We start from the raw sequence: 12794 nt of genomic DNA, 5'->3' as shown, positions 1-12794 counted from the left end.
GTAACGTTAAACATAAGTAATAAAAAAACCTATAAGAATATTTAACATTGTAAACGTCTCCCACCTCTCCGCTGGCCAGCTGACAGTTTCCTCTCAGAGTTCATGTTGAAGTGTCTCTCCTCGACTTCTCCCCGACCTGCGTTTGATAGAAACACGAAGCTCACAACATATCCAATAACACACGTTAGCAGGAGCTAGCTGCGGCTAACGTTAGCTTAGCGCGCGGACTCCCCGCAACAACAGCAGTAAACGCGTTTCCGGTCAGAGAAAGAAAACAGACCTGCTCTTTGTAGCTTCGCTTCAAGTTTTAAAACCTCATACAGCAGTTTGTGATGTTTCTCTCTGGAAGGACACCAAACACTGGCGCGTTTTACTCCGCCGTCCACATCACGAGGTAAAATACAAACAATGGGACGGAGGTCGTAGCATCTTCCGTGACCCGGAAACACAAACACAACTTCCGCTACACTCCAATCTCTTCAGAATAAAACAGTGTTTTAAGAGTCGATTTTACCCACTGTCCTTTAATAAGATCAGATTAGATCAGTGGTTGAATGTAACTTAGTACATTTGCTCATGTACTGTACTTTTAAGGTATTATCATACTTTATACTTCAAATGAATTGTACTTTTTGACTTGGAATGACTGCACAGCACAGATTCCGGCAGTACTAAATGAGGTCTCTCTGTTCTCTAAAGCGTCTTGTTGACATTAAAATATGAAAAGATGTGAAAGATGTACATCTGATTATTGTGTATAACAAACCTCTAACTTTGAAGTTCAATATTTAAGGATCATAGTTCAAAGAATAAGAATAAAAGGGAAACATCTACTGTAATATAGAAAATGATATACCGTACAGGTGAATATTCTAAATAGATGGCTTCAGAGGGACTTATCCATCTTTGGATTTATTTTGCTTTCTGAGATGGAGAATTTATCTAGACGTATCTATCCAGCTTATTACTTGGATATCTGATAAATCCATCCATCCATCCATCGTCATCCGCATATCGGGGTCAGGTCGCAGGGGCAGCAGCTCCAGCAGGGGGCCCCAAAGAAAATTGGTGTCCTTAAAGGTTGGATTTTTCCTCATTTTTTTAATTAAGGCATTCAAATCAATTTCCAAAAGATGATTTTTCCCTTTAATTCTTATTCTTTGAACTATGATCCTTAAATATTGAACTTCAAAGTTAGAGGTTTATTATACACAATAATCAGATGTACATCTTTCACATTTTTTTCATATTTAAATGTCAACAAGACGCTGTCAAAAAGCCTAGAGATTCACATCTACTGAATATATTTGGGTTTTGGACTATTGGGACGGGCAAAATGGGCAATTTAAAGACCTCACTTTGGTGCTGTACACTTTTCTCTGTTTACTGGTGTTTTATAGACTCAATTATTTATTCCTTGAATAGATTTATCAACAATAATATATATAATGGTTAGTTGCAGCTGTAACTCTGTCCCCTCTGACAGACTCTGCTGCTGTTATCACGTCTACCGGAAATAATAAGAAGACACTGACAGCATTAATGTGATAGGAACATCTCAGCCTGCCGTGGTTGTCGTGGTGACATAACTACAGTATATTTGGTAATCCGTCAGCAGCTTCGTATCAGATCAGTTCCACAGAAATGCAGTTCAGAGAAGTTGACTCAAAGAAGGTCAATACCAGTGGTGGAATGTAACTTAGTACATTTACTCAAGTACTGTACGTAAGTACAAATGTTACAAAAGGTACTTTACTTGAGTCTATTATTTTCATGCAACTTTCTACTTCTACTCCGCTACATTTCATAAAGAAATATTGTTCTTTTTACTCCACTACATTCATCTGACAGCTTTAGTTACTATTTACTTTACACGTTACGCACGCAAAACACATGTACTTTATAAAATACAATGTTTCATTATAAATGAAAGCACCCAACAACGTGTAGGCCTACAATACAGCTGATATAATTAAACGACTAAACACGTAGTTGATTGACAGAACAGTTTGGATTGTTTCCAGTTTCTAAAATATGAGGATTTTTCTGCATTGAGTACTTTTACTTTTAATACTTTGAGTACATTTTCTCGATTAAACTTAAATACATACGTCAATAACACCCGCCGCCGCATGATCACGCAGACGAGTGTAAGGGCAGTCGGATTCTCCTCGCACAGCTGTTGTCTTTACCTACTTCCTTTTGAATTCTCCTTCACACCTTTCCTTGACCTCATGACGTACCATCGGGGTTAAGGAAGTAAGTAAAGGACATAGGAGGTAAATTGTAATGGTAAATCCATTACATGGTACCTGCTCGACTCGCCATGACTCTACTCGACTCGACGCACTGTGTGTCCATTTTCCATTGCAGATTTTAGTACCGCCTCAGCGTGGCTGGTCGTCTTATATAGTGGCGCTGCAGTAAACTGCCGTGACCTAATGTGACACACACACACACACAGAATGTCGAAGGTGTGTTGTTGTTGCCACAGCCAGAAGACACATTTTGTTTCAAAAAAAGCTGGAGGAGGCAAAAAAAACAAAAACACAGCTGGCTAAACCTGTTAGCAGGTACCAGGTACTTTTTTTTCGTAATGGAAAACCAAAAAAGGCGAGTAGAGTCGAGGTGAGTCGAGCAGGTACCATGTAATTGAAAAGTGCTTTTAGTTTAAGTCTTTAACTTAGACAGAAGTCATGAGGAGACATGCCATGTGTACGGTGTTGAGATGTATAATAACGTAACTTTCTGGATGGATCATACTATGGTTTTAAGCTGAAATTGTTAAAGGTCGGGGGCGACCTCTAGCTCACCCTGTAGTGTGAGCCCCATGCTCCATGTAGGCTGAGGCCTTGGCAGCGGCCGGGGTTCCAATCCGACCCGCGGCCCTTTGCTGCATGTCGTCCCTCCTCTCTCTCCCCTTTCCTGTCTTTACATTACATGTCATTTAGCTGACGCTTTTATCCAAAGCGACTTACAATTGCTATATATTTCAGAGGTTGCACGCCTCTGGAGCAACTAGGGGTTAAGTGTCTTGCTCAAGAACACATTGGTTGATGTATTGCAGTGGGAATCGAACCCAGGTCTCCCACACCAAAGGCATGTGTCATATCCACTGCGCCATCGCCACCCCTTCAAGCTATCCTGTCGATTAAAGGCCATAAAAAGCCCAAACAATTATCTTAAAAAATGTTAACGGTCCAATATGTAATATATTTACTGTAATAAATCCAAAAATGACCCCAATGCGTTGTTAGATATTAAGGAAGCATGCTAAATTGAAATACTATCTTTTCTGACAACAATGCTAATGCCAGCATTTTCTCCTTTTGAAATTTCCGTTCCATGACGGAATGTCTGTTTGTGTTTTGGCCTGTGTGTTGCTATCAACTGCCCAGTTTGACAGCCAGGCTGGGTTGCTAGATATACCTGTAAAATAGTAAATCCAACGCTACAGCTGTAACGTTAGTAGAGCCATGAAAGCAGCAAACAAACGAACAGGATCAACGGAGATAGATTCAACCCAACCTAAAAAAACCGGAATGTTTCTAACAGTTGGATGACCAGAGATGTAACAAACCCCGGGTAAATATTGGAGATGTATTTGAAAGATGAAGACAGCTTAGAGCCCAAAAGGACGCTGACTTGGCTAATTTCCTCCTGAACAGGCAAGCATTAGCTTTATGCTAATTTATCACGGCTAACGTTACAAGGGACGGGCATTTTATGTCATTTCAATGTTTGTGTACTCACATTGAATTATATAGCTAATGTACCCGAGTTGGTTACTCGCAAAAACAATTGAGACACAGCCAGTAAAGTGATCCCGGCTGGTCCTGGCTAACGCCGACATGCTAACCCTGCTAACAACTAACGTTACTGGAGGACCAGGCAAGCAGGCCATGGCTGTTTACAACGTGTAGCCTGTTCAGTGGCCGTAGCCGACAACGGTGAGTTATTTTAAGCCAAGAGAGGGGGGCTACCCTAATTCTAAGCCGAAAAAGTGGGTCTGTCAGTTGGGTACAGAGCTCCGCGTGAGCATGGGCTTTTATGACTGTCAATATAGCCAGCCTCTAACGTTAGCTACTTCGCTGTGCTGTGAAGTAATGTCTGGCTATGTGAGACAAGCGTCTAGCAACATTGTTGTGAATGCTGCGGTCTCAGCCTGGCAACCTCCGTGAACGACGACTCTCTCCAGTATTTAGAATTTGTACTGCGGTAACTATTTTAAACACTAGCTGTAAGTATTACACATTGCACCTTTAATATCCTAATGTTACATATAACTTTTGGGCTCTGGGAAATCAGGAATTAAGGTGCTTTAACCACTAAACTACAGCGCCTCCTACACTCTCATGTACCATCTTAAGTCTGTGTTAATGTAGTGTTTCTGTGTAAATTTAATATGCCAGAGAAAACTGCCTTTTCAATCATGTTTTGCCTTTTTCATTTGCTACCAGGGTAGCATAATGGGTAGCATAGAGAGCAGGTACACATGCTGATGGGATGCAAACAGAGGAAATCTCTGCAACAACAAGGTGCTGCTGGGATTTGAACCCAGGATCTCATGTTTACTAGCCAGGCACTTTAACCAACTAAGCCACAGCACCTCCTTGAGCACTTCTCTAATGTTAAGTCTTAATTTCTCTTTTACCTTGTATAAACTGTATCATACAGTATACTGACTGACTGGTATCTTCTTCCATTCACTATAACTGATATTTTGCTGAGGTTTGCACTGTTAAAGTCCCCAAGAACAATGAGCAGGGAGTCTGGATGTTAGAACGTGACATCATTCTCAAAAACCTCTTCTGAATTACTAGTAGGTAAGAAATGAAGGATACAGTGGCAAGAAAAAGCATGTGAACCTTTTTGAATTTCATGGTTTTCTGAATAAATTTATCATAAAATGTGATGTGATCTTCATCTAAGTCAAGGGTATTGACAAATATAATGTGTCTAAAATAATAACTTTTTTTGATCTTTCATGTCTTTATTGAGAACAACCAAAAAAATCTTTTATTTAGGGCCTCACATACAATATGTATCTAAATTTAGCTTACCATAGAATGTAACACTATTCTTTATGTTGGAGCGCCATCTACTGCATGACTCGTAAATCACAGAAACAATTCCTGCACACATTAGCCATGCTCTGTTTTAAAAGTTTAACGCCAACTCCTGTCAGTAATACTTAGGATATCACAAAATTGATTAGTGTGCGGAATGTCGTAGTTTACACAACATCCAGACACAGGAACAAATGATCTGCTCTTGCCAACAGCATGAATTTAGCCATCTAATTTGCTTCAGCAATCATAGGCAACATCACATTCATTTTGCACATTCGCCATGTGTTAGCCTACTGTGTAGGCCTTGTACATTGCTGTGTGTAGGCCTACTACTTTACATATTACTAAAATATGAGGGGACATTCTAAAACGCTTAACGTGGTTTAATGTAGGCCACCTAAACAATGATTACCAAATTTCTCTCTCATATTGCTCCTCATAACCACTGAAAACTGTCAAAAAATCTAACCCAAAGTCCAATTATTATGGACGTTATCTGACATTAAGCGTTTCTGCTTCATTGAGGCTATTGTAAGGAAAAAGCTTAACGTGGTTTAATGTACCTAAACAACGATCAATGATTACCAAATTTCTCTCTCATGTTGCTCCTCATAACCACTGAAAACTGTCAAAAATTAAACCACGTTAAGCTTTTTCACGTTAGGACTTATAAAGCCCATGAGAACCGTGGAGAGTCAACCCACAGCCACTCAGCTGCCCTGCTGAAAATGTGAAGCAGAAACGCCTAATGTCAGATAACGTCCATAATAATTGGATTTTGGGTTTGAGTTTTTGACAGTTTTCAGTGGTTATTAGGAGCAATATGAGAGAGAAATTTGGTGATCGCTGATCGTTGTTTAGGTAGCCTACATTAAACCACGTTACGTTTTTTTACGTTAATAAAATTTATGTGTGATAAAGCCAACTGGGAAAAATGCCGAATGGACCCAATAAACAGCTGTCCACAGAGTAAGTGATTATTGTAAACGCATGGTTATTTTACGGGATAGAACGACCCATATTAGAACTGTACTCACACAGAGTTGCTGCGTGATATATCCCTGTGCCCGAGTAGCAGTGCTTCGGCTGTACTTCCACCCAATATAGTCCCAAGTCAATATCTGCCTAGGAAATCGTCTATTCTTAATCTGCATTGCTATTTGTACTCGTGAATACGCAGGCCACAAGAAGTAATTAGGTTGTTTTTGATGTTGACTCACTTTTACTCATGACATGCTAACCGGCATCAAACGATTCCATTCACTACGCTAAGTTAAGCTAGCGGCGCCGGACTAAGACAATGCATGCAATGAGACAAAAATGAATAATTTGATTTGATTTATTATTTATCTCGAACAATCAACAATGTTGCAAAAGAAAACACAAAATTAAAACAGTCAGAATTTACCAAAGAAAAAAAAAAGAAAAGAAAAAAGGATAAGCTACTTTACGATATCATATTATTACAAATCAAATAGATATGTAAATACGGCATACAACATTTACAAATATGGTAAAATAAGCATGTAGTCCAGAGTATATAGTGTATTCTGGTTCAATATGTGTCTAATTTTGTTCAATATATCAATACTCTTGGCCAACTTCATGCACAGATACAGCGGGGAAAATAAGTATTGAATGCGTCAACATTTTTCTCAGTAAAGATATTCCTGATGGGGCTATCGGCATGAAACTTTCACCAGATGTTAAATAAATAAATTTCAATTTTCAAATTTATTTCATTATTACTATTTATTAATATCCAAATATCATGAATTTAGTTCCAAATTATCATCTTGGTTTTGTGCCATACCCTTCAATCCCCCCAAAAATAATCACATTGGTGCACAGTCTGATAGACTTATCCAGCCTTCCTTAAGTACAGGGCCACCCACTAACGATCAAATCAGGATCACCTGAATAGAGCAGACAGGGAGAAGCAAAACAAGGGGGGAGCGTGTAACACTCACGTGTGGATTCTCATGTGTTTCTGTAAATTCCCACTATCTGTAAAAGCTTTCTTACAGACTGAGCAGCTAAATGGTTTCTCTCCTGTGTGGATTCTCATGTGTTTCTGTACATTTCCACTGTCTGTAAAAGCCAACCTACAGACTGAGCAGCTAAATGGTTTCTCTCCTGTGTGGATTCTCATGTGTGTCTTTAAACTTCCACTCTCCGTAAAAGCTTTCTTACAGACGGAGCAGCTAAATGGCTTCTCTCCTGTGTGGATTCTCATGTGTCTCTTTAAACTTCCACTCACTGTAAAAGCTTTCTTACAGACTGAGCAGATAAATGGTGTCTCTCCTGTGTGGATTCTCATGTGTACCTGTAAGTTTCCACTCTGTACAAAAGCTTTCTTACAGACTGAGCAGCTAAATGGTTTCTCTCCTGTGTGGATTCTCATGTGTATCTGTAAATGTGCACTCTCTATAAAAGCTTTCTTACAGACTGAGCAGCTAAATGGTTTCTCTCCTGTATGAGATCGCATGTGTCTCTTTAAACTTTGCATCAATGTAAAAGCTTTCTTACAGACTGAGCAGGTAAATGGTTTCTCTCCTGTATGAGATCGCATGTGTGTCTTTAGATTTCCATTGGTGCCAAATCTTTTCCCACACTCAGAGCAGCTAAACGCTTTCTCACCAGTAGTACATCTTGAATCACTAACAGGGAATCTATCATCATTCAGAGAGTTTAAACCTGACTGAGGTTCTCTAGTCTCTTCATCACTGTCATCAGTCTCCGGTTCAGAAGAGTCTCCAGTCTGGTCATCAATATCTGGTTGTAAATGTGTATCTGGATCTGATTTCATGGCTGGTTCTGGTCCTCCACAGTCCTCTCCATCAGCTTCTGTTTTTATCTCTTCAGTTTGTCTTTGATGAAGCTGTGAGAACTCAGGTTTCTCTTCATCATCTTCACTCTTCACAGGGACCAGAGTGAATGGGAACTTGGTGATATCAGCCTCCTCCAGCCCTTGAAGCTGCTTTTCATCCTGACTGATCTGGAGTTCCTCCTGTTCCTCTTTAATGTTAGGGGGCTTTGTGTCCTCCTGGTCCAGACTGGAGCTCCACTCCTGCTGATGTTCTTCACCAACAATCACTTTCTGGACATCTGAAGGTAAAGCTGAAACACAAACTAACAGCTATTAATGTGAATCTTAACAATACTTTGATAAGTAGCTCTATTCACTCTCATAATAAATAGGGGTGTCAGGATTTTCAATTCAATCTTTGATTTAAAGATTTTTTTCCAGCAATGACACTTACAATAACAAGGGGGACATGAATGCAATATGAGTTTACAGAGGGTCAGCTGAATGCACCATGAAGTCCAGTCAGAGCCAACAAGCTTTAACAATTGTTTGTTTACATAACTCACAGGGGAAGGCAAAATGCTGTCACACTGGTAGCTCAAAAGAAGCATGAGGATTGTCCAGTTCTGTTGTTTCTAGGGATGCAACAATTATAGACTTTGTTGGTACGATTATGGTCTGAAAAATAATCACGGTTTCATTATTAGGCATTCATTACTTCACTGCTAATGTATGAAATCACATGAACATTGTAGATTTTAATGTTATGTATTGCTGTCTTTTGAAAGAGAAATAACTAACAGTGTTGAATGTTTTGAAAATTATTATATGATCAACCTTTTTATTTAAATTCATTTGAAAAGATTAGACTAGAGGTAAATCAGTCACACCACAACCAAAGGCCAAGTTGGCAACAACAGTGTTGCCCTTAAGAAGAAGGTTGACCTTTTTATGGCTAGAAGCGGCCCTGCTAGCTGGTGTGCTTGGAAGAGCTGATAGACAAGATGCACCACTTATGGGGAGATTAGCAGCATGTTGCCAATAGATAAGTGACACAGTATTTGTAAATAAATGCTTGTCAGACAATCGGGCGAAAACGCAGGTCTTTCCATTTATTATGAATGCCTGCGACAAAAGTTGTGAATGATTCATCTTTTGGAGGTTACCGCTGATCATTCTTGTCAGTCTGTTTTTCACTTACCAGGAAACATATTTGCCTTTACCGCTGCCACAAAAAGTTTTAAACACTATGAAGGTAAAAAACTAAACATAAGCACTGAACTGCCCAGGAGTTTGTGGTGATTGTTTCCTGCCACATTTAAGAGCAACCTGCGGTTCCATTTTGTTTTGTGTGCTGATTGGCGATCGTTAATCGATTGAAGGAATGGTTGGTGATATGTTTTTATGTGCATATATTAAAGTGATTTTAACTGACTTAGTATCAGAACTATAATATTTAGAATCTGCAATCCTCAATTCAGTTTAAATTATTTTGCATTAACTTTTGAATGAAAGCGCAATCACTCGCATTTCATATTGCCATGGTTTTTTGGTCTTTTCATTCATATGGCAATGTATTTTGCAATTGTCAATTCAATTTGCAATTTTGTCATTCAATATGAATATGTATTTTGCAATTGACAATTCAATATGCAAAGTTTCAACGCAATCCTCAATTCAGTTTTAATTATTTTGCATAAAAATTTGAATGAAAGCGCATTCAATTGCATTTCATATTGCCATGTTTTTTTGGTCTCTTTATTCAGTTAGCAATGCAACATATCAGACGTCTCATCAAGGCGGGGCTTCAGTTAGGACGTCACTTCCTTGTTTACTGACTGACAGTCCCGGGCTTTCACTTCACTCAAATCCAGTCATCAATGCCAGTCAAGGCCACTTCTGTTCTCCTTGTTTGGTAAGTTTAACGTTATACCTTAGATAATGTCCATACTGTCTGTTCAGCCTAGACTTTAGACATTACCAGTAGTTTATTGCAGTGAGACCGTTGTGGTATTTTGTGTTTATCTACATGAGGCATTACAATTAGCGTTACCCTGGGTTAGTAGCTTGCTAACAATCCAGGCTAACACAAGCAAAGTAACTTGTTAGCCATGTTTACTGCTGGTTGCTCACTAACTTACAACGCTAGTGACAACAGCGAAGGCAGAAAAATGTCTGAGGTAAACACACAAGCATTTCAACCCCTTATCAACCTAACACCAGTCAGGGAAAGCATCAATGGGAAGCCTTTAGCCAACTGTAGCGTTATATACTCTCGTTCTATAGCCTGTCAAAAACCAAGTGATACACTTTCCCAATGTTCATATTTATTTATTTTTTATTTAACCTTTATTTATCTAGGTAAGTTGATTGAGAACAAATCCTCATTTGCAACGACGACCTGTCACATTCACACACAGTTACATATTCATACCTGGAAACTGCCCAGTACAACTACAGTCTGATCCACTGGCAACTGAGCAGCTCCACTGGAGCGGTTGGGGTTAAGGGCCTTGCTCAAGGGCACCTCAGAGTTGGTAATGAGGGAGGGACAAGCACTGCTCTTTCACTTTCCCCAACCAGATTTTATCCTGCCGGTCTGGGGATTGAACCGACTCGCTTCTTTAACCTTTAGGCCACCACTGCTCACCACATGCAGACAAGTTCTGTCAACTAAGCCCACAGGCAGTAAAAAAAATAGTTGTCTAAAATGTAAACAGCGCATTAATTATGCTATAATGTTAAGACCTTTTTTGATCTGAGCAAACCCAGGCTGAAGCAGTGGATGTTGAACATAAGGAGGAAGAAGTGTTAGAATCACTACTAGGAAATGGTCTTTATTCACAGTTTTAATAAATCAAAACATAATAATGAAGCTAAATAAGAGAGCTGCGTCAAACACATGAAATGTGCCAATTTCAAGGTGTGGGTATGTACAGTAGGCCTGGCAAACCCGGTTCCTTTTAAGGATTCGGGTTATTCTGAGTCACTCACTAAACTGAACCGGGTTGTGCGAGTCACTTGATTTATATGAGAGGCCGTATAGGAAGTAATTCATACTTCTGTTTTACACACACTATCATAATCTTGCATATACAGCACTATACTCATACACACACACTATTATAATCCTTTTACATGTATGTATGAGAGGGTATAGTCGTGTATGTGAGAGTATAGTAGTGTGTGTGTGAGTATAGTAGTGTATGTGAGAGAGTATAGTAGTGTATGTGAGAGAGAATAGTCGTGTATGTGAGAGAGTATAGTAGTGTATGTGAGAGAGAATAGTAGTGTGTGTGTGTGTGTGTGTGTGAGACAGAATAGTAGTGTGTGTGAGAGTTTGATTGAAACAGAAGGGAGTTTGATTAGTCAGCTCCTGATTGGTTGACAAAGAAGAAGCGGTATTTGACGGTCAAAATCCTGCACTGTCATAATAGTTTGGCTGAAGTGGCGCTGTAATGGACAGAGAGAGGCTAACTGAAGCTGTGGGTCTTCTAAATAATATTTTAGGAAATGGTGAGCTATTGTCAACGATGTCTCAACAATTAAATCAAGTCCAACAGAGCTCTGATTCGGAGATGCAGAGATTATTCAGGGGTGGAACTGCAAATCCAGTCAGACCTGGCTCCAGCGCTAGCGCTACTACTTCTAGCTAGCTCAATGGAACACGGAGGACCCCGTTACCAGACGAGACAGCATTTCGGTAGATTGTCGTTGAAATCCAGGAAGAGGTAAGTTGATTAAAAAAATAACCAAAGACCCTTTTTTATTAACGTCATCCTATCTGCAGTGTCCCCCCAAATTCATGTTAGCATGGTCGTGACTTTAGCGCCGCTAGCTAGTTGCTACCCACATACAACAGGGGCTAGCCATTTTCCATTAAAAACTCTGCAATATCTCCACTAGTGCTAGTTAATATGATCAAGCAAGTTTGAGCAAGCTGTGTGAAATAATTTCAGAAATCAGGTTTCAGAATTAAATCTGCTGTTACATGAGAGAGACGACACAGTATCTGTCAAGCCCTTTGATTAACCACAGTATATGATATTTTACTGTAGAAATACATTTGACTTTGACTAGGAGAAAAAGCTAGCAGCTAGCAGCAGCAATTATGGAAGCATATTAGTAGTTATAGTACACATTGCTGCGCTCCTGTTATTCAATTTCAAACACATTGTAATTTGCTATTCAATGCGCAGCTTATTACAGTGTAGTTCTGTATTCATTGGATTTCGCCTATCTTTGGGTAAGGAGACATCAGAGTAGGCTGTTTACAGCAAAGATAGCGTTAAATGAGAAAGCTCTAGCATCGGCTGGCTAGCTGAGTTGCAATCATCTGACTGGGTGACGATGTTTAGTCTGTGTGTCTTTGAGTACCATGAAAAGTGCTATATAAATAAAATGTATTATTATTATTAATATTAAAAAGTGCAATCCACATGTTTACATATGTTTATTACAGTGAATAAAAATCTAAATACTACTAAGTGTGGTAAAGCCACATATTTGTTTTTATATTTCTGCAATCTGCACTTTAGTTTGTGTGATTAGTTTCTGACTTTCATATGAATGTTTGCACCAGGCTTGATCAGTGCTCAATATACTACTGTGATTGAAGTAGTTAAATAATAGATGTCATTCATATAAATGCATGCATCACCTAATTTCATCATCACATCCAGGCCTGGCCTCCAGGAAAGAACAGTTTGTTTAATATATCTAATCTTGTGTTGTTCACTATACAATGATTTATTACAGATTATCTGGCCAATGCTGGGTGTCTAAGGACTTTGAAACGCATAGAAGACAAAGATCTCTTGGTGGAGGATATCATCATGTTTCAGGTGGTTCATCGAGTCAGTGGAGCACTTCAAAGGTTTGTGTAACTCCATTTTTTGGTAAACATAATTAAC

At 39.2% G+C, this 12794-nt stretch overlaps 2 protein-coding genes and 1 non-coding gene across 8 annotated transcripts in view; all 3 read right to left on the bottom strand.

The window, feature by feature from the left end:
- Positions 1 to 12794, bottom strand: part of LOC116058583 (zinc finger protein OZF-like) — a 228922-nt gene that overhangs the window by 11920 nt on the left and 204208 nt on the right. The gene's annotated exons all lie outside the window — the stretch shown is intronic.
- Positions 4537 to 4610, bottom strand: trnat-agu. The gene has a single exon. It is a non-coding gene; the product is annotated as a tRNA-Thr (tRNA).
- The window catches only part of LOC116058584 (gastrula zinc finger protein XlCGF8.2DB-like), a 57273-nt gene continuing 51018 nt past the window's right edge, over positions 6540 to 12794 (bottom strand). The window contains exons 3-4 of one of the 5 annotated variants that reach the window (XM_035998344.1): positions 7399 to 8192; positions 6540 to 7314 (exon numbers count right to left, since the gene is read on the bottom strand). In XM_035998344.1, the coding sequence (XP_035854237.1) occupies positions 7039 to 7314; positions 7399 to 8192 (1070 nt within the window). In that variant the 3' untranslated portion in view covers positions 6540 to 7038. Of the gene's footprint in view, positions 8193 to 12794 lie in introns of all 5 variants that reach the window. The other 4 variants (XM_031311475.2, XM_031311477.2, XM_031311476.2 and 1 more) reach the window with 4 other exon arrangements.

This window comes from Sander lucioperca, chromosome 24, assembly GCF_008315115.2.
Source record: "Sander lucioperca isolate FBNREF2018 chromosome 24, SLUC_FBN_1.2, whole genome shotgun sequence".
NCBI classification, from domain to species: domain Eukaryota; kingdom Metazoa; phylum Chordata; class Actinopteri; order Perciformes; family Percidae; genus Sander; species Sander lucioperca.
The sequence above is the reverse complement of the archived record's forward strand: the minus strand, read 5'-3'. Positions and strand labels throughout refer to the sequence as shown.